Here is a 24,099-nt window from a genome sequence, read left to right as displayed (position 1 = left end):
TCTGGCTGCTGCAGCAAACACCTGGAAGCCAAAGCCATGAGCAGGGCTGGAGAGCAGAGGAGCCTGGCAGCGAGCTCAGGCGGGCCAGGGTACAAGGTCTCGTTTATAAACCACTCTTCTCCCTTAGCCAAACAGAAGCTCAAAAGCAGCTGGTCTGATTGAATTACGTGTTTAATATTTAACAAGGGGTCAGGTTAGATAATCAAATAGTCTTTTTTGTCTGAAAATTAGTCCTGAGGTCAGTACGGAACCTGCACAGCTTCTCCTCTGCAGCGAGGGGGGCTGTTTGTCCCCGTTGCAGCGATGATCACGGAAGGCTCGGGCAGGGAGCTCGGGAGAATCCCAGGAAAGTCCAGGATGTTTTTAAAATACCATTAGAAAAGAAACATAAAATACACTTTATGACCAAATGAAACTTTCCTGGTGTCATGGAAACAGAATTTTGGAATTAACGGGTTTGCTTCTGTCGTAGCTTGTTGTCTCACCCTGCTCACGGAAACGAGGAAATGAAGGATGGAGTTTGGTTTGGAAACTGCTGCAAATGGTCACCCAGGCCCGAACCTCTTTTCAATTTTAAATTAAGAGACATAAAGGGACAGATGATTTGTTCTGACAGAATGAAAGAAACTCCCCCTGGCTGCTTTGGCAGTGCATGGTACCTCCAGCCTCCACAGGCCCAGCCTGCCCACCCTAAACCCCTGGGCTGGCAGAAGGGAGCCACCACCAGTTTTCCTGGGAATGGGACACCCCTGACACTCCCATGCCAGCAGGGACAGCTCTGCAGAGGCGTCCCTGGCCTCCCTGACATCATTTATCTGCAGCTGTAGACAGGCACGTCCATTCTGTGAGCGAATTGGAGCGATGGCCAGTCACCGGTAGCAATTCCCAGTAATTACATGGGAATTAATTGATTAACCAAGCAACACACTTGCTTTATATATGGTGTTTTTATTAGCAAACCCTAGTTACTTAAGTAATTTCCAAGGCATATTTATTAGCGCTGCATAAATCTGAGTAAACAAGTCATTTTTAATTGTGGGAATAATTAAAAATGGCCACGTGTGTTTCTTGAAGAGCACACCCTGCCAGAGCTGTGTTTGAGGAGGCTTTGTCCCTCCAGCCTGGCACCCCGGGCTGTGCCACCTCCTGGTGCAGCCATCCCGGGCACCAGCAGCCCACTGCCCTGGGAAATCATCCCCTTCTCCACAAGAAAATGGCCCTTGCCAGATTTATTTCCCACCAGGACACGCCCCAGTTGGTGCAAGGACTGGGGTGTTTGGGGGCAGCAGCAGAGGAACGTTCTCCTGCATCCCCCCAGCGTCCCCCGCACTCCTCCTCACCTCCCCACCTCGCACAGAAGCGTTCCAAAGGCGTTTTTTTTTGGGGGGGGGGTCTCATGATTAAAAAATTGGCTCTGCAATGCTTTATGCATGCATCTGTTATGCTAAAATAACCCTCCTTCCTAACCATGCCCACCTGCTGTCTTTTTCAATTTTAAGTATTTCTAAGTAGCAATCAAATCAGTATAATTTGTTCTTTATCTCAGAAAAACCATTGTGAAAGAAAAATGTGACCATTATGTTACATCAGGGAAAAATACCAGCCCTTTCTTTCCAGCCTTCTCTCTGTTCTATCAGATCTCAGTCGTCATTATGCCCGTCAGATTTAATATTGCTCGAATGCTCCGAGCTTTCTTTAATCACTGCAACCTTTCTGCCATCCCCGAGCTCCCCCCTCCCCAAGGTTAAGGCTTTTTTCCTCTCTTTTTTAATTCAGATACATAAATACCCATATTAAGGATGCGTTAAGGGTTTCCAGGAGACGGCTGGCGGGCTGTCTCGGGAGCTGGCTGCTCGCAGAGCGCTGCCATCAGCTGCTATTGTGGGGCCGGAGGGGCCGGAGCTGGCACAGGCGGGATGGATGCTGCAGGCAGGGCCACCACCCACCGGCTGCTCCGGAGGGATCACAGCAACAGCCCCAGCAAATATTGATGCTATAATCAATGCTGAGATTAGGATTGACTGTGGGAACACGCCCAGGTCGCTGTAAAAACATCCAATGCTGCAGATTTCAATAAAGCCTGCGGATCAGAGGGCAATGGTAAATGATTATTTATAGACTCGCCGCAGAGGCAGGGCAGAGAGGGAGCCCGTTACAGCTTGGATCAATCCCTCCACGTGCCAAGGGCTGCCCGCGATGCTCTGGGGCGGGCTTTGGGAGGATGTCTCTTTGATTTAAAGGATGGGCCAGCAGAACCCCTCATCCATTTTCAATCACCTGGTTCCTCGCAGGCTCAGTCCCCTTTCAGTTCTCTGATCATTCAAACATCTTCCCGGATCCCCCGCGTGGTCTCTGGCCACCCCGACCCCCAAACACCTCTACTGAGCCCCAGGCTGGCAACACTGTGATGGAACTGAGCCCTGATCCTCCTTTTTGTCCTTTAGAGGAGCCTCTCCATGCCCTGCAAACACAGCAGGTAACTCCTCAGCCCGTGCTGTCTCCACGGACTCCCCCAAGACACGGCCACGGGGACCACGCTGCCAGCAGCACAGACGTGATGCTCACTGCATCCCAGCACGGGAGGACCCTGAGGAACTGGGCCTTGGAGAAACGTGTTCTTCAGCCTGCAGACCTCGGATCAGCTCTGGCAAGAATAGGTGCTAAAAATACATCCTGTCCTTTCCTTCCCTTTTGACTTCCCAAAAGCCAGGCTAAAAATAAGAGCTATTTGCAGGAAAATCCCCCACCACTGAGACTCCCTTTGCCCGTCTCTCTTCCAGGACACAACACTATTGCTGTTAAGTGACCTGTGAGCACATCTTCAAGAGATGAGAAAAATGGCACACAAGGTTCAGAGCATTAAACAGGCAGCCAGGGCTGGGGTCAAGCATTTCTGGTGATGAGCGAGCTCCCCCTGCCAGCTCCTCATTCCACTGAGAGATCAGCCCTGACCTGCTGACCACGTGCTCTGGACTGAGGGGCTGCAGGACCAACCCTCCTGGCCAGCACCCCCCTGCCTCCACCTCCCTGCTGCCTCCCCACCCCAGCACACCCTGCACAGTGCTCTCCAGCCAGCTCAGCTACACTTCACAGAGTCTAGTTTCCATAAATAAAAATTAAGCAAACACTTAACAAGCGTCATGCATATTAATACCCTCCAGGTGAAGGTTAGCATGAGCTGTGATTGTGGCAAATCCGCATTTGATTAGATTGACTTGGAAACAGGGGAGATAAACAACCCACAAAACCCTAAAAATTACTATGATTTATTCTTTTGACCTCTACGAGTTCCTCAGTTTTATACAGCTTCAGCCTCCTTCCCTACTCAGGGCACCTCAGAGGAGCAGGGGGTGGCACATGAAAAGCGACTCCACTCCCCTGGCCTCCTGAATGGCTCCCCACACGTAGACACGGCCTGTGCAGCAGCTCAGAGTGTTTGACTCAGCCAGCCTGCACAAAGCTCCTGAGGAAATGAGAGACCTGTTACGGGTCCCTGTGCTGAGCCTGGAGTGGGACACTGGGGCTGTGGGACAGGCAGGAGGTGTGAGGGGTGGCAGAGCTGCCTTCTCCCAAGCTGGAGAGCTAATCACAGCAGTGCCTCAGCTCTGAGCTGTGGTGCTGCTGAGGGTGAGGCTGGCTTGGGAAGCAGCATTTCCCCCCTGCCAGCCCCAGACACGAACTCTCCAGCAGATCTGTGCCTTTGCAGTAACCTTCCTGCAGTTCCTCCTGGGCCCCAGCTCACATCTGGGGGAGTGCAGGTGTTTTGCGTGACCCCTCATGGGATGAACAAAGCAGCTCCCAGTTCCTGAGTTTTTCGCAGGGCAGCAGTCACCGCTTTGCCCACCCTCTGCCCAAGCCATAAAGCACACTCCAGCTGCAGGCAGAGCGACACCAGCTCCCAAGAAACCCGGCAGAGAAGCCCTGGCGGGACCCAAACTGCGGCTGGAGGCTCTCCGCGGGTCCCTGCTCCTCTGCTGGGCACGGGGGTGGGAGAGGGGCCGCTGTTACTCATTGCTGTGCCGCCTGTGGTGACAGCGCTAATCACAGCAGTCTCTGCGAGGAGGATGCTAATGGGAGGATGCTAATGAAGATGTGATGCGGGCAGCGCGTCCGCAGCCGTTTCTCAATTCATTAGCATCCTGTCACTCCGAGGGGCGACCGCAGAGACCTGCGTTCCCACCTTTCACCAAAACATGACAGGATAATAAAGCAACACTATTTTTACTGGGGAAAAGCCAAGAACATTCCTTAAGCTCGGTGTTTGGTCCAGCGAGTCCCTAAAACTGGGCACAAAACCCCAGCACCCAACTGAGCAACAGCAAACTGCCTTGCACCCCTGGCAGGCCCAGCAGCCCCATTCCTCAGTTCAAGGTGCTGCTATACCCACGGCAAGGAGCAGGGAATTGCCTGGAGTGAGCCTGCAAACCTGTGTGGGTGTCCCAAGGCAGGACAGGCCCTGGCTGCTGAAAGCTCCCGCAGCACCAAAGCCCTCACACCTGCACAAAACCTTTACTGGGTGGCAAGGTGGAACGATGTGCCTGTGTTTGAATGGCAGCATCTGCTTTTAGTGAGATGCTCACGAGCAGCAAGTTTGGCAGATGCTGGTGTGACAAAGCAGCCAGGAGGTCCCTGGCCATGTCAGCTTCCCGAATCCAAGAGAAATCCCACTGCCTCCCTTCCTACAGCAGCTGAGCAGCAGTCAGTGCTCTGAGGCAGTGAGGCAAACACGTGTTGGCAGCACCTGGACAGCACCAGAGACCTCGCACAGACTTCTGTGATTGAATTTCACTCCTGTCCCCCGGATCCCTCCTGGCTCCCCGGCCAGCCTCAGCTGCAGCACAGCACGGCCTGAGCTGTGAACACAGCCAGCACGTCCAGCCCCTGCTGCCCCAGCCTCGCCAGGGCCGGCAGCTCCCCACAGCCCTCACTGCCCCCTGATGGCACAGAGCTCTGGTGGATCAGTGGGGCAAGCGACCCGGGTGGGGATCACACGGGGACAGGAGGCAGAGCGAGGTGCAGAGCAGGCAAGCAGGGAACAGGAGCACATCCAGAGCCAGCCCATTTGGAGACGCGTGCCAAGACCCACACGGGGGTCCCATCCCTGCATGGAGCCACCCAGCAAGGACAAGGCTGCAGGAAGCAGCCTTCTGAAGCAGCTGACAAGGAAAATGCGTTTGCCGCCCTCCCAGATGAAAGAAAATATTCAGTGCACACTCTGACAATACAGACCTCTCCTGATCTGATGCTCACTCCTCTTGAAAACACTCAAAAAAGGAATAATCTTGCTCCCCATCCTCCTCTTGCAGGCTCACATGAAGGCACCAGCTCTTCTCCATGTCTTTTTTTTTTTTTTAAATAAAGACCATGCACTTCCATTTAATTAAAAGTATCTACGTAGGAATGAGATTAATTAATTCTCCTTCTACCCAAGAGCCCTCTCATTGTGTTCACTTAAATGAGGTTTTAAATGTTGTCTCTGTGCCGTATCTGGGCCAGTTGTCTCCAGACAACACTTGGAGTGTTCTTCCAGCTCGTGCTCTGCCACCCTGCATCTCTTACAAGGAAATGAGGAGCCCAGGGCCGGCCACTGCCTGCTCTGGAGGGTGTTGAGAGCAGAGCCCAGGACGCAGGTGGGCCTCTCCGGGGATGTGCTCGTCGTCCCTGGGCGCGCAGTCCGGAGCACAGGCAGCCTCCGCGCGCCGGAATGCCGGCAGGGAGCTGCCGACGCTCACAGCGCAGCGGAGCGGGAGCAGCAGCTGGCACAGGACCTTGTGCCCCACAGCACTGGTGCCAACGGTGAGTGAGAAGCACCAAGGAAGCCCCTGCACCCCCTCCCCGCTCCAACTCCAACTGCTTTGATGCAGAGCAGTGAATCAGCAGGCTGGGAGATGCTGCTCCCCAGCCCGACGCTTTCCGTGGGCACCAGCCCATTGCTCAAGCACAGAGACACTGGGGGATGACAGCTGACGTGAGAACTCAGCTTTGGCCATCCCAGTAAAAGGAAAGGGAACAAAGAAAATGAGCAAGCTCCTCGGCTTCGGAGAGGTGACCTCAAGCAAACTGCAAGAATGGCCGTGTCTGCTCTGCCTGAGGAGCAGCACGCAAACTCCTGGCACCCAAATCCCACCTGTTGCAGGGGAGACACCTTTCTGCTGCTTGGAGCTGCCTGTGACCGTGGCAGGGAGCCCTGCTGTCCCCTTCCCACGTGGCTCCCCCAGGTGAAGCCCTGGCCGAGCACCACGTCTGCAGCCCACTTCCCAGAGGCAGTTCCTGTCTCACCCAAATTCCCGGTGATAAATCTTCATCTGAGTGCCCATGGCAAGCCTGTGGCGACTTTGTTCACTCAGATTAGCTCCACACAGATTAGCTCCTTGCGGCACTCAGCCAGTTCACATGGATTTATGGTAAATGTTTTGACAGATTTTTGTGTCTTTGGTGGAAAAACACAAAAACCTGAGAGGAATGGAGGGGAAGAAGAAAGAGAGTCTTTGCCTGCCCACGCTGCAGATAGCGCTGGAGATGTGAAATATTCATCGCCTTTCAAGCAGGCAGGGTCAACAAGCTGGGAAACACTTCCCCAGGTAACAGATCATCCTTTTTCCCTGGCCCCACCCTGGCAGCAGCTCCTGCACCATCCCACGCTGCCTGCCCTGGAGAAGCCAGGACTCCACGGGAGGATGCTGCTCCTTCCTCTGCACCCGAGGAGGACTGGAGGCTGCAGGGGGATCTTTAAGGTGACTTGGGATGCCCAGGCAGCACTTACCTCCTCCTGATTTATATCTCTGCAGCAAATACAGTAAATTCAGGGATCGCCTTGACCTTTGGTGTTGTCTCTCCCCTGTAACTCTAATCTTTTATTCATCTCAAATATGAGCAAAGACTTTCTAGATAGTAAAGTGACGATGAGGCTGGCAGGTATGTCACCTTTCAGGGACACGTGGGGACTGCGGGTGCTCTTGGTGCCCCCTGCAGCCCCCAGCTGTGCAGGACCCTGGCGCTGGCCTTGGGCTGGCCTCGGAGGGGAGGCAGGAGCTGCAGCTGCTGTGACAGCCAGGCCTCCTCCCGGGACAGCCAGGGCCAGCAGAGAGGAGCACACAGCCTGCCAAGACAGGGCTGTGATCTGCCTGGGGATGGAAATTTCCAGCATCCCTTTCATGCACCCATTTGCTCTCTGCTGGATTTCTCTGCCTGCCATTAGCCTTCAGAGCTCTGATTTGTCGGCCTGTCATTTGGACAAATGTTGACGGGCAGAAACAAGCAGGGCTTTCTTTCCCCCCTCCCCTTTTCTCTCTTTTTCCACCTTCCACACTCTCCACTGCCAGTGAGAACATCAAGGGAAAAGGATGAACAACTGACCCATAAAATAAATACAGGGCTTACAGTTTCTGATAGAGATTAAATATTGTAGGAGTCATGACTAGATAAAAGCCAGTGGAAGGAAAAGCCTCAGACCTCAATAGAGCATTAAATAAAAAGAAAGCAGCACATATACACACACCCAGACACGAGAAGATGTGCTGCAAGATTTATGGGGAGTTTGATAATCTGAACTGGTTTTGCTCCAAGCAGACTCACCTCAGGAGTGCAGCTCACACACAGCCCTGAGGAGATGAGTAGAGGCAGAATTCCTCACCTGTCTATGGGCTGGCAGCCTCTGTCCCCAGCCCAGAGCTTGGATGGGGACATTTGGCAAGATCTGCTTGTGACCCTGCCAGTCTCAGCAGGAGAAGCTGATGCTCCAATGGTTTCCACTGAACACACAAAGGCTCCAAGAACCTCAGCAAACCCTGCTCCCTGCCCCTCATTTCCCTTTGCCTCACTGAAAACTGTCTGCTGAACTCTCCCATGACCCAGCTCCCAAGCCTGGAGCTGGCCAGGCCACCACAGATTAAAGTTCCCCTCCCTCAGCTTGCAAACTGGAGTTTGGGGTTTGCTCTAAAGCAGCCTGCTAACTCTGGCACGAGCCCTGTGGGCCAGGGCACAGCTCGGGGCAGGGCTGTGCCTGCAGAGGGTCCCCTGCCCAGGGCAGGAGCACCCTGATGCTCCAGGGCACAGCTCGGGGCAGGGCTGTGCCCCTGTGCCTGCAGAGGGTCCCCTCCCCAGGCAGGAGCACCCTGATGCTCCAGCCAAGCAATCAGGCAAACACCAGGCAGTAAAAGCTGCAGCACAGTGAGAATTGGAGCTGCTCTCGGCAGCAAATTAGACATTTAAAAACCGAGGAGAGTGAGTGGCAAAGATTAAACGCGTTATAGATTTGCTGGAGGAGAGGCGAGCGAAGCAAAGGTGGATCATTGACACCCCTCAGGCAAGTGGGTGAAGATTTGTTTATGTACTGGTGTGTAATCAAGTAGGAATGAATGCGAGACACGGGGCCTTAATTTTTCATTTGCAATCAAGGCCACGTACACACCTTTTCTTAGTCAGAGAAAAACACTGCCACGCTCCCTGTCCCTGCTCAGCAGCATTACCCCAAGAAGGGACAATTACCAGGGATAATCGGGCTGATTGTGGACAGGAGCAGTGGGGGAAGGAATGCTCAGGGCTGCAGGGAAGGGCTGCCAGCCTGGTGGATGTGGGGAGAAGCCTGGTTCCCAGCAGGTCCCAGTCACCACTGGAGGATGCTCTGGGCACCGTGTTCCCCTGGCTTGGAGCAGGTTCTGTGGAAGAAACATGAGTGCCCAGAGCACAGCATGGACAAGGGGCATGTCTGAGGAAGGACAAGGTCCAAGCAAGCTGTGCCCCAGTGCAGGGCAGGGGCAGCACCTCCTGTCCTGGGAACACACACAGGGACCAGGTACAGAGAGCAGAAAGCTGACCGTGGGCATGGAAAACAGCGGAGAGGAGCTGGAGCAGAGAAGGGAACGAAGGTGCATGAGAAAAGAACATGGAGAGTCACAGGCTGAGGATTACCTTCTCCATCTCATTGAGATTCCCATGCAGGCCCCATTTTGAGGAGCTGCTGCCAACCTGTCGCAGCTGCGGTGCTTGGAGGCAGCGAGGTGCCGTCCCCGAGGGAGGCTGAGAGCCGAGAACAGAGGAGAGAGGAGGGCGTCTGATCAAATATTCCCTTTACTCCTGGCAGCCCTCACATCTCCCGCTCGCTCGCTGCGTGCTCTGCTCCGGGTGTGCTCCGGGTGCGCTGCCGGCGCCTGCTGCAGCCGGGAGGGAGCCGCAGGAATCCCGGGAGGAGCGGTGCTGCTGCTGCAGATGCTTAACCTGGGGCACTGGAGGGCTCAGCAGCCCAGGGGTGGCACGGCACCGAGCACCCCCCGCTCCACAGGCGCCACTGCAGCGAGGGATTCCCGCTTTTGGGCAGTCTGTGGAGGAAGAGGAGGGGATCCCACTCACCCCAAAGGATGCTGAGAGCCAGCACCTGAGGGCTTGGGTCAGCACTGGCATTGTTGGGACACAAAGCAGGAAAATAGCATTTCCAGGGCTTTTCTGGGGACAGGGCAGAACAGCTTAGAGCAACCCTGCCAGCCCCCACAGGGAGTGAAGTGCAGAGGCAGACGTGGGTCTGGCTCACAGCTGTGTCCTAAGACAGACATGAGACATGCCAGGGCTGCTGAATCCCTTCACTCTTCCAGAGGGCTGAGTTTTCCCACCTTGGGGTGCAGGGTGTCCCCCAAACCACACTCAGGCTGCCCAGCGCCCGAACCCTGCTCACCTTGGATTGCAGAGCTGAGGCACTGTTGAACGCATCTCTCCCTACCCTTTCCTATCTGCATTCTGCATCCCTGTTCCATCTGCAGGCACGATTCCCACGCTGCCCACGTCACCCCAGGTCTGTGGCTCACAGGGCTGCTGCTGTCCTGCAGAACAGGATAAGGAACCTGCAGAGAGCGGGCTGCGGGCAGAGAGGCAGAGGCACTCGGGTTACAGCTGGTACTGATGCAGCTCAGCCCGGGCTGACAGGGAAAACGGATGGCGAGCTCTGCAGCCAGTGCTGGCACCGCGGTGTGAGGCACCGTCAGTCCATCGCCCCCGGGGACCGGGCGAGGGGACAGGATGAGCCTGGAGGGGTGAGCGAGGAGCTGAGCCGACACGGGACAGGGAGACATCGTGTGAGGCTCTCATGATGTCCCCAGTCACAGCCGCTCTCAGGGGTCTCTCTCCAGAGAGCCTGTGCTGGGCAGGATTGCTGAGCTCTCATCCTTCTCCTCGCTGCCACAGCTGGACCTGAACAGAGTTTGCTTATTTAACTCAAGCCCTTAACTGCACTGAAGTTTGCTTATTTAACCAAAGTTTATTTTTTCGCATAGTGTTTGTTAGTTTGGCTGAAGCTTATTTTTCTTCCTCCAACCTGTTTGTTTACGCAAAGCCTGTTTGTTTAACTGAAACAGACCAAGCAGCTCCGCAGTTTGCAGCCCAGCTGCAGGGCGTGCAGAGCTCTGCAGAATCCCCTTGCCTTTCCCCTCAGGACCCTGCCAAGCCCCTGCCCTGCTCGCCGTGGGCACAGGTTTCCAGGAGAGCCCTCCAAGTGCTGCAGGGATCGCCTCCACAGGACAAGCCCAGTTTAAACCCTTAGTGGCCAGTGGACTGAAATTCTTTTCCTAGTTACACTAATTCAGATGTGAATTTTTAAGCCAGGTGCCGGGGTTTAGATGGAATTCAGGTTTTCCCTTCACTGAAGTGACACAACCAGATAAAGCTGCTGGGACACAGCGCTGGGGTGTCACACGTGCCCCTGCCCGATCGATGCCACCTGGAGCAGGTGTTATCCCAGGTGGTGCAGCACCAGCCGCTGTCTGGAAAATGGGATTGGATCTTCAGAAAAAGCTATTAGCCCCTTGTCAGGACCCTCTGATGAGAACTGACTGGCCAGCACAGATCGATGCTGGCAGCTCATGCCTCGTCCCTGCTCCCGTGTATTTCAATCACCCAGCCCAGGATCCAGGTACACCTCACCTGATGTCAGTTTAAGTGTCATTTATTGCTAATTACTTTACGTGGCATAAGGTTTTTGGTAACTTCAGCCGGGCAGAACAGGCTGTAATTACACAAGCCAGACTCAGATACCCAGTTAAAACAATTCCTCCCCGTATTTGGTTAAAAAGGGAAGAAAATTAAGAACTATATTACTGACCTAATAAAATAATTTTGCAATTAGGACCAAACGACTTCTGCAACTTGTAATAATGTGAATTTCAGGGCAAAGATTACATTCTTATTTGAAGTAATGATGATTTTCTTCATTTTCATAAAATCCTGGCAGCGTCCTCAGCTCTGTGTAATGGACCAGGCTCAGCATCTGTGGGGTCATGTATGGGGAGCGTGTTTCTGCAGTTGGACACAAGATACAGGGGTCACTAAATCTTGTTGCTCAATTGTTACTCTCTCCAGCTTTCCCCAGCCAAGTTCTCTGTGTCTCAGTATCTGAGAAGTTAATGCAAAGGGTTTCATCAGGTACCTGATCTCGCATGCTACAGGTACAGTTTCCTGCCACCTACTTGTAATGCCCGTGTAGGGCCAGAAAAGCAAAGGAACAGAGTGTTTAGGTTCAATGGGAAGAAAAGCACCACTAAATAACCTTAAAACCCTGAAAGACGTGGACCCCTGAGAGGGTAAATTACAGACACCACAAATGTGAGACACAATTAGTGCTGGCTCGAGGAGGAAACCATCGTGAGCTGGCATCAGCCACAAACCTCTTCTGCACTGGAATAATTGCAATAGCCATGGAAACCATCAAAGCTGCTCTGCTCATTTCAGGTAAGAAAAGAGCGAGCTGCTTTTCTGGCTCTGCCCTATGGTTTTTCCCTCAGTGTCATGATTTCTCTCAGAAAAACCTTATTTGTGACATAACCACGAGATGCCCCGAGTGGCCAGGAGCTGGACAGTGGCCTTGGTCTGGCACACGCCCCCGGGTCCCCGTGGCCCCTCCGGGGCCAAGCACGCTGCTTCTGCACGCTTGTTCTCGGAGCGATCTCCTCAAAAAGCAATTGTCTTCCTCCTCACCCTTTGTGCAAAACATAAAAGATTAATGATTCTAATTTCAGTGCTGCAGCTGCCTCGCAGCCTGCTTTGGGGGGCTGTGGTGGGGGGAAGGCAGGAGGAGGAGCGCGCTGAGCCGAACGGATCCTTCCAGCAGCACTGGCTGCTGGGGCCGCGCCTCCGGCGGCAAACGGACACCGGTGTCGCTACTTGGAAATGCCAAGAGTTTTACAGACAGATGCCAGGAAACCTGGCAGCGCCAGGACTGAAGGGGGGACAAGAACGGGGTGAAGGAGGTCACCTATTTCAACATTTACTTTCCAAGGGAGGATTCAAGTACTTCCCTGCTATTAAGAACCTGCGTACTGACCTACCCCAGCTTGGGAAAGCTGGAATATCAGTGTCAGATCAATTTCCTCCGAGGCACCACTCCTCAAAGAAAATAATTTAGCAATCATAAACAAGAAACTTATGGAATCTGCTCGATATTATATGCAGGTTCAATATATCAAGTTTAACTCCTTTTGTCCTAGTGCTGAGTGTGACCTGCCCAGCCCCAGCTCCTCCTGCCCATGTTGCTGGTGGAGCTCCGACAGTGGACTCTGTAACAGCTGGGATAAAGAGGGCAAAACAAGGTCTAGTTTTGTAACATTAACTTTTTTTTATTAAGAAGACAGATATTTTATAGTACTTCTTTTCCTTTGTAAAAATGGGATACATGAACCAATACAAAATGTGAATGGGAACAGATGGATATGTATTTTCTTACACTGTAACATCTTCCATGGACACCTTAAAACAGAACTGGCCTAAGGGGAAAAAATAAAAAGGCCGGGTAAATAAAGAACAAGGTTGTTTATCATCAGTTCTGCGTTCTTCATTTGTGATCCTCCTTTAAACAAGGTTGTTCTTTCTTCACACTTCAAAGTCCTAATGATCTAAAGCTGTACAAAGTAATACTCAACAATACATTTCAACAGTGCACTGTATACTGAAGAAAAAATACATAAACCGATATACAACTAAAATTAATAATTTCCTGTTTTTTCTCCTGTTTTTATGTGTGGTTTGTTTTTTTTTTTATTTTTCCAATGCGTGGGGCCGAAATTTTGCAATCTACCTGAGACGGAAAACACCAATCAAACACATGAACCTGAGACATGTCAACATTGTAAGTCAAAGTTACATCGGTAACACTGCACTACGGTACACTTCCAAACAAATATGGGCTGCTCAAGGCCAGGATGCCCGTCCCGTGCCGCCGCCGCCGGGCCACGGAGCCCCGGGCTCCAGCCTGGCTGCTTCTCACCGCGATGGCGTTTGGCAATGGTGCTGAGGGCTCAGAAAGAGCTGCGCTCGACAGAAGCTGCTCAGAAAAAAGGGTGTTTCGCGAGGTTCTGCTCGTGAAGAGGGGAAAAGACGGAATACTGCTGGGGAACGGGCCCGCTCGGTGCGCCAGGCCGCCCCGTTCCCAAAGGAATCCCACATTGTAATGGTTCTGCCGAAAACCAGCAATTGAAAAACAAACGCACGAAAATGGCCCCCCTCCCAAAACCCGTAAAAAAATCCCCAAACCTGACACTAAGATTAATGCTTTCCTTAAATAAATCAGATACATTTGCCACATAAACACAATAAAAAAGTATCGCTCGAAATCCATGATTACTCACCAAAAAAAAGTCAGCGTATATAACTTTATACCGTCTTCCCACTGCAGTTTGCTACCTGTCGCTTACAATTCCAATTGAGCCAGAGTCTCCTGTGCACCTATGGCTTTAGTGGTCATTAGCACGCTCGTTTCAACACAAATTCCCGCGTTTTACTCAGCAGGTAGAAAAGAAAAAGGCAGTTTTGTTCATCCAACCGCTCTCCGGGTCTGGGCTCACACGTCAGAGGGGCTTTACCTGCTGCCTCCATGGCCGCCAAGTGGGGAGAGGGTGAGGAGAAGCCCCCGCATCCGGGAGGGCTCTGCCTGCCCAGCAAGGACCCTGCTCCTGCATCCCCACGGCCGAGCAGCGCCTCTGCCGAGCTCCAGCCCACTACTCAGCCGCCACCATCGAGAAAGCACCTGAAACAGCCACAAAAGGGGGCTTGGGGGGTGTTATCCGAGCCCTGACGGCAACAGGGGAACGGGACACGGGCACACTGAACTGCAAACTACGCATCTAAAATGTGCTGGTTCTCCTCCGATGAGCTCGAGTTCTGAACGGAAACCGGTGAAGAGAAAAAAGGGGAAACACCTTCAGAGAAACGCACCTACTCCACGGGGTCCCAGCTGGCAACTCCAGAAACAGGAAAGGGGAAACGAAGAGCCACAGAAACCCGAAGGGAACTAACGCACAGAAGCCCCTCTTCTTCCCAGCCTCCCCCCGACCCAAACGAACAGAAATTAAACAAGGCACAGAATCTTCTGCAAATGACTTCACTAAACTAAATCCAAGCTGGACTTGGCCAAAAAAAGAAAACCCAAACGAACTGAGGTGTCGAACAGCAGAGTGTACTTTACGAGGAATATTTTTACACAGCAAATCCCAGACCTTCCTGGCCTCACCGCTCTCCACCCATTTGCTTTTTTTTTTTCCTTAAAAAAAAAAGACACAAGCTGGTTGCAACTTCCAAGATCACTTTGTCTTTGTAGCGTTTAAATAGGGCCAGTAGTAACCGTCCACAGTTGGACACCTCATGGGAACCAAGGCTGCTCTAGATGAAGTACTCTTTCTTTTCCTCGGAGTTGTTTTGTCCCCCCTCTGCGTTGATGATGGCTGTGTCTGCGTCGGCCGCATCATCTGCTCCTTTGGCTTCGTGAGTGAAGTATGTACCTGCAAGGGAAGTGGAGGCTGCGTGACGCCTTGGGGGTCTTGGCGTGGTGCTGAGGGAGCGATTGATGAAGGAAACAAGAAGTGCCACTGGGAGAGAAAGTGGGGCGTGTGTCCCATCAGACATGACAACACCGCGACTGAGGGGACACACGAGCCTGGCCTTTCATCCTCCAGCTCTGGTCTCTGTCTTACCTTTATGTCTGGCAAAATATCGCCCTAAAATGATGAGCAGGCAAAGCATTGCAAAGACGACGACGGCCACGACGCCACCAACCACAGCATGGTCCACGCTCCGTATGGCCCCGTCCTCACCTGCGCGGGAATCTGTTGAGATCAGAAGAGGAATAAGAATTGGGGACTTACTACGATGCTCTTGGCAGGCTCTGGCTGCAGCTGCTCTCAGGATGGGAAAAGCTGCCCTCAGGCTCTCCAGAGGAGCAGGGGTGAAGCACGGAGCTAACTAGACAGATGAGTTCGGGCAGAGGAGCTTTGTCCGGAGCCGAACTGATCTGGCGGCTCGACTCGCGAGGTGTTTTCCGCTAGAAGCAGCAGCACTATGACTACGCACGTGGGAGACAGCTGGGAGAGGGGAGGAAGGGCACATGGAGTTGTTGGTGGGGATCCATTTTGGGAAATTTCCCTATAGTGCTCCCCAAATCTCAGCCTCCTTGGCGGATGGGGCAGGGAGAAGAGCAGTACCATACGGGAATATTAATCGTCAGCTCTGAGAAATGTCATTAACGAGTGCCCTGGTGAAAACATTTCAACTTCCCAAAACACTCCTTGCCCAAAACCCAACCCACCCAGCATGGAAAATGTGTTTAGAACCATCCTCTGCCGTGACTGGACTGGGTTCCACCATGAACCTCCACCTTTACTGTTCAATGCGACCCGCAAGGACACAGCACTCCTGACCCAAAAGCTAACACCCAGTCCGAGGCCAACAGTAAGCAGTAACTGTACAGTGCCTCCGACTGCTTTACTGCGTTTATTTAACTCCTCACCACACAATTAGTTTCCCTTCAGAAGCGCCTCTCCCTCGGGATGCCGTCACCTGGGAGAGGGATGACTGATGTGGCGGAGGAACAGCTCCGGAATGAACCCCGGATGAGCTATGGCCATGTAAAATGGATGTATAGCAGTGTAAACAATTTTAATTTAAGAACGCAGCTACATCAACCCTCGCTGCAATCCTAATGGCAACTGAGATTTATAACGCAGTAAAAAACAATTATTCTCCCGCTGATTAATACATTAACATTTTGGAATAGAAGCTAAACCATTGTCTCTTTTTTTTAGTGAGTCAAGCGCGACACCTCTATTAAAATGATTTACTGGCCATACCTTACAATTTAAGCACAGCAGCAACAGAAACGGTAAAAATCTTTTAACTTTACATGATTTGTGAAGTCATATGTGAAGGATTTACCATTTAAATCTTTCACTACAAGAAGCACATGGCCCATAAATCTGCCCTGCCTGCGCCTGCCTGGACACCTCGGAGAAATGCGTTTTGCCAGGACGACTGAGAGAGCAAATGCAAGTCAATTTTTAAGAAAGATTTATCTCCGTCTCCCTCCAAAGAACAGAGCAAATCTCTGAAGCCTCCACCTCTAATAATATTTGAAGTTTATCGATCAAGCGTACAGATCCGTGACAGCTAAAGGTAATGGGGCTCTTTTGAGCTGAGACCTGATACAAAGCTTTCGAGCAGCAGCTGGGATTTACGCTTTCTATCGATATTTCCAATTCTGCTCCAAGATTAAGGACTGAGGGACCCAAGTAAATAACTGGGGACCAAGAGCACCATAAAGTGCCTTTTAATTAAAACAATTTAAGAAAAAAAGCCCCTTTGAGTAACCTCTGAGAGCAGAAGCCCCAGCGTGGGCAGGGAGATGCTGGGATGAACATGGTGAGAGACACTGTGGAGACCTTTCCAGCAGCTTGGCTGATAAGGTAAAGACTGCAGCCAAAAAAGATTATTCCCCTGCAAACCAAAAGCACAGCAAAGGGGGACCTTCTGTCTCATCTCCAGTGGGAACAGATCATGCTCTGATCACTTCCCAGCATCTGCTCTGTGGCGAGCAGCTGAACATCCCTGCATGCTGAGGGAAAGGTGCCCATGGACACTCACGGGGTGCTGAGCTGACCCCGTGCCCAGGAACAGGATCTGCTGCTTGCCCAGGGTGGCAGCTGGGGAAAACCAGTCACACTGGGCACCCTGGGAGCCCCCACTCTGACACAGCCTTCCCACTGCCACTCCAGCTTGGCTGATCTGGCCTCCATGAAGCTGCTCTCTGAAAAGCAACTAAACTGGCTCATCTGCTGGAGCAGCTGCTTTAGGCACGCTTCACTCCATTTTTTTCTTATTTTTTCAGAAACTTTGCGCCCAGTTCCACTTGGTTGCATTCGGAGCAGCCAGCAGCATCCCAGCCGGGGCGGATGAGTGCCTTGTTGACATCTGGAACAGCTGAGGGGCATAAACATGCTGAGTTACGGCTCTGTAATGCGCTTCCAGCAGGATTTTGCATCAAGAGGCATTTTTTCTTCATCATCATAAATTAAGGTTCTGGAAAGACGAAGCCGTGTGTTCGTGCTGGCGGCGGCAGCCTCCACACTGTCCCACCGACCCACTGCCACAGAGATGGGGCTGTGCCAGAGCCCCGTGCCCGACACATCCCTCTTGTCTTCCCTTTGCCAGGCATCGTGCCAAGAGCAGGGAGTGAGGGCTCCCCTGAGAAGGGACTTGGCCCTAAAGCCTTGCCAGGTTTGCTCAGCAGAGTTTGTTAAGTGTCAGTTCCTCTGCTGAGACGTGCAGGGCCATTTTTCTCAATTGCTCCTCTTAAGGAAGACCCCTGCAAGGTGCCAGCCCCAAGTTCACGCTGTTATACACGTGGCTAAATACACCTTCAAGCTTACACACGGCGTAAAACATTCCTCTTGCAGCATCTCCTCCTTGCCTCCAGCCCCCTTCAAACCCTCCATGCTCCAGCAGCATGACCCAGCACCAAGAGCTCTGCCTGCAGGCAGGGCAAAGCCCAGACCCACCGCCAGCGATTCCGACACTGCTCCCAGCAAACCTGTCTGTGTGCCACCAGCACAGGAACAGCCCCTCCACATCCTGTCCCTCGCTCCTTCTTTGGTAATTAACGAAGTGTCAGGTCTATGGAACAAGGAATAATTCCCCAAAGCCAAGGAGAGACTTGACCTTAACAACCAGAATCTGCTTTAAATGCTGTCTCCAATTCACCCAAGCTATTCCCGCCTCCTATCTCTGATTAAACCAGAAATCACAACTTTATTGCTGAAGAGGGAACAGTTGAGATGGCAGGAACTGACAAAATGCCACATTATTTGCTAATCCTAATATGTTATTCTTCCTCAAGATTTGCTTTTCTCAGCACCAATTCAATTACAGATGCTACAAATCCTTCTGACATTTAATTCCCTCTTGTCAGGGCGCAGTAAATGTATACATGCAGAGCTTTCGCATTAGGATGTTAATATATATTGGAGCAAGCTGGATCCTGGCCTCTCCAGCGAATCATCAGGAATTCTCCTATTAGGGTTTTGTTTTGGGTTTGCTTGTGAATTTTTGTGGGTGGGGCAGAAAGAAGGAGGGAAGGGCAGGGAAGGAACAGACATCACAGCATGTTGTCAGCAACATGCCCCCTCAGGGCTACTCTGCAGCTACGGTGCACCTTGGCTGAACCGTTTTTGGGTCGATGCTTTGCTTGGCACCAAAGCACCTTAAAGGAAAACTGCAGCGGTAATGGTACAATCCACTTGCCAGAGCTGAACTCATGCAGAAAAAAAAAATCAATTTCTCTTTCCAAGTGCTGTGCTGCTCCCCCAAGGGATTGGCACGGCTGCGCCCCACAACAGGGGACGCCAAGGTTTCATGGGGTGCAGTACTGGGCCTGTCTGCCCGCAGTGCAGATCACTGCACAGCAGCAGTGCTCCAGAGCCTCTTCTAGGGTGGCCAGGAAGAGACTTGGGTAGCTTGAAATTTATTTTTGCTTATTATTTTTACCAACTGCTCGTGTAATCAACAAAATAATGATTACACTGCTAGAATGGCAACCTTGAAGTTTTCCTTTAAACAAAAAGTGCGGCTCAGCAAACAGCACACAGACAGGAGAGAAAGGGGTTTGGGACTGCTTCCTACTCCTCACAGAACTAAGGAACTAATTCCAGAGGTTAGGAGCAGTACGGAGCAGAGGCTGAGCTGGGGATTGTCCATCTAAGTATTGATAATCATCATCTGCGATTCACACCTGCAGGTTCTCAGCTATGGGCGCTTTGGGGGACTCTTAAAAAGCAAGTGTTCTAATGATCTCCAGGTTTCTAACATTTCTGCCAATGTAAGTGCTAAAACCAGCTTTCCGTGGGCTCTCAAGAAAAATGTTGGTGATGGTAAGAGCGGCACTCTGACAGTCTGGGTCAGTGCCTACACTGAGGTTTAGCAGAGGGAAGACTTCTCTGCTCCCAACTTCTCAATGAAAAGGTTCCACTCAATTCCACTTTAATGAGGCTTTAAATATAGATGTATCTAGGAATATTCCACTCTTTTCGTCAGCAGCAGCATCTCAAGAGTAAAAGCAAGACTGGGTTGGGCCGGGCTGCCTGTATTTTAAATCTCCTTTCTACCCACACTAACAGCTTCAGACCTATTTGGGTCAAACCGCTCCACGTTTACCTTCAGCGCTGCCCACGCTCTCAGCAGCGGGTCCCGCGAGGCTCAAGCGGCGGCTTTGGGCTCACCTTGGTGCCGGGAGCCCTCTGCACACACCAGCATCCTCGAGCGCCCGGAGGCAGCGGCTCCTTCCTTCCAGGGACCTCCTGCAGCCGGGAGGAGCCGGCCCCACCTCTCCACCGCCGCTGGCACCGCTCCTGACATTGCTGCTGCTGCCAAAAGCTCCTTCCCTGCGCGCTCCAGCACCCTCCCCAGCCCATTACGGCTCTCCCTCGGCTCAGTGCCAGAGGTGTGGAGCAAAGGCAGCACTGGGAGATGCAGCCTGTCCTGCTGTGATGTGGGAAAGCCCAGGCTTTATGGAAGCCCTGCTGTGTGGTGCTCCTGACTCCTGTCCTTCCTCCTCACCTCCTTCCAGCGTCACATTAGCCCAACTGCAACATTTTGGGGTTATCTCTGGACAGCCCTGACCTTCCTCTACGTGCATTTCTGCTGTAAAAGCAGAGAAGAGAGGGAGATTTTTATGAAAATGTAGTTCAGACATTATTTTTAGCATATCAGGATTTATTGCTGCACTTGCACAAAAATTTACCTTCTATTTCTGGGTGAAAATAATGTCAAGCTCCTGACATTGGGCAGTGTGGGCTGAACTTGTGGGCAGGAGAAAGCTTATACACACCGACCCCACTGAAGCTCCTGAGCTCCCCAGATGCGCAGGTAACATCTGCATCGCGGCAGGGGAAAGGAAACCTACGCCAACAGCTTTGAAGAATTCCTAAACAAGTGATCTCTTCTAAATCTGATTACAGTTTAATTTATTAAATGACTATCCCATCAGTATGCCTGAAGATCCCAAAGGTCACAGTTTGGGTGCTTAATGGCCTTAAGTCATTTGAGCGCTCCTGAAAACCTGGTGAGCCAATTATTCCTTTTCCCTGGAGGTAGGAAACATCAGGTCTGCACTGACACCTCCCAAATGAATCTGGGGTCAATTCTTTTGTGGAATAAAGTTTTTGAAATGATGGAGCAGCACTAGAGGTTGGACTTGGCAGGGGGTGCTGGTGGAAGAACAGGCTGCTGTTACTCTCTGAACACTATAAAGCACTTAGCCATGACATGGGAGGACAGAAATCACTGCCTGTCCATGACAGGATGAGCAATAATGTTATTCATTCCCACAGCGTGGCAAGGAGCAGGCTACCCCTCCTCGAATTTATTGAGGGGCCGTTAAAGAGCGGCGTTAACCTGCCTGTCGGATCGTAATTGAATTTGGTCTAATTTAAACCAGAGAAATTTGAGGAGTTCATCCTTCTTCAATCAATAAGCTCCCCTTCAGCGACCCATTTCAAGATCGCTTCATAAAAAATAACGCGCTTTGTTTGAATAAATGTGCTCACCGTGGCAGAGCTCAGAGCTGCACGGCTGCTTCCAGAGACTCCTCTCTGGAGAAGGGAGCCCCGCTCGCAGCCGATGGCCATCGATCCACCAGCATCCCCTCTGCAGAGGCCTTGATTGTTTCTGCTCAGGGAACCGTTCCCTGCTTCACAGGAGGTGCCGATGCTCTGGAGCAGAGCCAGGAGAGCTCGGTGGGTCCCTGGAGCCCAGGGCAGTGTCTGTGCGTGTGCACCTGCATGCACAGGTGTGCACAACACACACACACACACACACACACACGCTCAGGTTCGCCCCTGCACTGCCCCGTGCTGCGGGAACCCTGCCTGCCGGTCTGTGCCAGGCTGGAATGAGGAACTGAGAGGTGCCAGGCCAGCCCTCTCCGTACCCTAAGAGCTCAGGATGTGAGGAACAAGAGGAGGATTGCGAGAGGCACGGACACACAGGGCTCGGCCGGGAAGAGCGAGGCCGGCTCTGGACTCAGGCTACCTGGGCGGAAGGCAAGGGATGCATTACTTAATTGCACAGTCGGCAGAGCCTCGGTTGAAGCTGTGGGTGGGACAGATGTACCTGGAAGGAACAGCACACTGAGCAAACACGGCAGCAGCCCCACGCCCGCCGCGCCACGGTCCCCCGTGGGGGTGGGCCCGTGCCCTGCATCCCTCGGGGGGTGCCCAGGGCTCCCAGCGCCCGCTCCGGCCGGAGCAGAGGGCGGCGTTCCCGACGGAGAGCTCAACTCCAGCACTCACCTGCACCACCCGTCTGAGAGCCCCCACGTGCTGGCCCCGGGCCAAAAACGTGACCTGGTTTCAGCCTCCCAAAACTATGGGGTAGAGACCACTCTGTCTGTAGCAGAGAAGGGCCTGGGGCTCTCTCTAGTGCCTCCCCCACACCTGACCAGCGTGATCCTGACCAGGAATGATCACCCTTTGGGCAGGCAGGAGTAACCTGAAGAGCAACAAGCAAAATTTTGAAATTCTTAGGGAAAAAATCAGAAGCCAAACCAGATGCTCCAAAAAGGCTGCTTGGCAGCACACGATAGGTGCTCACTGTGGGCAGTGGCTCTGCCTGGGCTGCGTTCTGTAGAGGTGGGGGAAATTTTGGCTTCCATTCCAGACTCAGAAAAAGGACTTCACTGAGCTGTGTGCTCCGGGAAAGGTGTGAGCCCCTCTGAGCAGCACAGGCTGGGGAGCAAACACTCATTCTGGGCAATTCCTTTGAGGAATTTTTTCAGCTTCTTCTCTTCATTCACCAAAAAGTGTATTTTTCCTTAAAAAACAGAACTTTAAAAAGTAAAAGAACTTACTTAGAGCAAAACAATTTTCCCCATCCACTCAGGGATGTTCACCAGAGCCCTGGTGCATCTTACCTATGGGATCTGTCCCAGGCCTGCAATAATAATTGTTAGCATTGCTCAATGTTAGAAAACATCCAGAACGAATTCATCATTTCTGACCTCTTGGCCACAGCACACCTGTAGTGGCTTTTGGGATGAGACGTTCCTGATTTGGTTGGGTGAGAGGGAACCATTTGATGGAATAAGATGAAGACTCCAGGGTTTTTTGGTGTATTTTTTTGCTCCATGCTGAACCCCGGAGAGGAACAGCACTGGGCTCCAAGCCCCTGGGCTGGGCTCTTCCCAGGGGGATAAACGGCTGCTCCTGCCCTATGGCCAGGACTGTGCACCCTGCGTTGGAGTGGCCACATGCAGCCACAGAGCCTGGCAGGTACCAGGAGTCTGCAGGGATGCTCTGCAAGGGCAGGGCAAAAAAAAGAAAAGAAAAAAAAAAAAGGTGCATTTCTATAAGAAAACATGAAAAACAAAGTTTAGGTTTGTACCACTGGTAGAGGCTCTGCTCTGAATGCACCCAACTGCATCCACTGAAGATGCCATTATGCCTTAATCTCAATCAGCACTAATTGGCAAGGACCAGCCATGAGGATGCATTTATGCCCCTTTCAGACCAGCGTGGATAAAAAGAGGCTTGAACCTTTTACTTGGTTTGGCCTCACTGATGAAACAACCACCTCCTTTTTACTGCCAATCTGATGTTGGTAGGATGAGGAATCCCCGAGCGGCCAAGGGTTAGTGCCAGACACCTGTTTAAAGGGGGTTTCACAGAACACAGCAGAGTCAAGTGTTTTACAAACAAAGACTCAACTCAACCGGTCTCCAATTCAGCGTTCAAAAAATCCCAGCCAGGAGGGAACCACAATGGCTGGCCTTGGTGCCCTGCACCTCCTGCCCCGAGGATGCCACACAGAAATGGGTGCCAAAATAAAAAAAATAAAAAAAAAAGGAGAACCCCAACAGAAAGGAGCGCACTTCCAAGCTGCAAGAGCGTGGGGGGAATGGCTGCGCCACAGCGACTGCACAATGCGACATGGCCAAGATGCAGAAATCAGAGTGGAACCAGTGTCTAGCGAAGGAGAGCAGCGGGTTACCTACGAGCTAGCCCTTACCTGAGAGATCCCCATAGTCCAGCTCCTCGGCCGAATTGGGCAACTGAGTAAAGCCTTACAAGTAAAAACAGACTCGTTTTTCTCTGCGTTTCTCAAGCGACAAAAAACAACACACTTAAGAACTGAGGATGAATTTCTTGAGGGGGAAAAAGAGAATGCGTCAGTCACTTGCCACCGTCTGCCGGTGTGGCCAGAGCCATCGTGTGACACCAGTGCAATCGTGGCCTTTATTACAGACAGGAACGCTCCTCGCTCTACACTGTTGGCACACGAAACGTGGTATTGAGACCACTCATAACAGCATGCAGAGCCCCCAGACTCTGCCTTTCGGCTGTCACAGGGACAATTTCCCAATTTAGTCCAGGCTGATTTCAGTCCTGCACACAGAGAGCAATGGAAAACTTGCCTCCAATTTTGCAACCAATCCAATTAGTTTTGGTCATGGTGACAAGTCAGGACATTTACCAATGACAGAATATGAATATTGCGCAGTGCATGTCATGGCCTGTTTGCAGGCTGCGGGCTGTGTCCTCTGCCAAACTATCGGACAAACTGCCTTTTTTTCATTTGCCCAAATGTGATGGATTTATGGGAAAAGCATCTGTCCTCAAAGCTACACGGCAATCAGGGAGGCACGTGGTCATGGCCACCACAGGCAGCCAGCTGCTTGGTTTGGGAGTCTGAGGAAGTGCTGGGGTCTGCAGGCAGAGCATCTCCAGGGGTGGACATCTCAGCACCAGTGCCAGGAGGCCACCCAGACTTACTGAAATGTGGGGTGGAGCAATGTTACCCCGTGGG

At 52.1% G+C, this 24,099-nt stretch overlaps 1 protein-coding gene across 10 annotated transcripts in view; it reads right to left on the bottom strand.

Annotated features, from left to right (window-relative positions):
- Window positions 1-12,572: 12,572 nt before the first annotated feature.
- Window positions 12,573-24,099, bottom strand: part of CADM1 (cell adhesion molecule 1) — a 134,932-nt gene continuing 123,405 nt past the window's right edge. For 4 of the 10 annotated variants that reach the window (XM_038161189.1, XM_038161191.1, XM_038161192.1 and 1 more), the window contains 2 exons: window positions 14,946-15,077; window positions 12,573-14,753 (listed from right to left, as the gene is read on the bottom strand). In XM_038161189.1, coding sequence (XP_038017117.1) covers window positions 14,635-14,753; window positions 14,946-15,077 — 251 coding nt within the window. In that variant the 3' untranslated portion in view covers window positions 12,573-14,634. Of the gene's footprint in view, window positions 14,754-14,945; window positions 15,078-21,327; window positions 21,409-23,301; window positions 23,356-24,099 lie in introns of all 10 variants that reach the window. The other 6 variants (XM_038161184.1, XM_038161186.1, XM_038161187.1 and 3 more) reach the window with 3 other exon arrangements.

The sequence above is a fragment of the Motacilla alba genome, chromosome 24 (assembly GCF_015832195.1).
Source record: "Motacilla alba alba isolate MOTALB_02 chromosome 24, Motacilla_alba_V1.0_pri, whole genome shotgun sequence".
NCBI classification, from domain to species: domain Eukaryota; kingdom Metazoa; phylum Chordata; class Aves; order Passeriformes; family Motacillidae; genus Motacilla; species Motacilla alba.
This window is presented reverse-complemented; position numbering and strand designations above follow the sequence as displayed.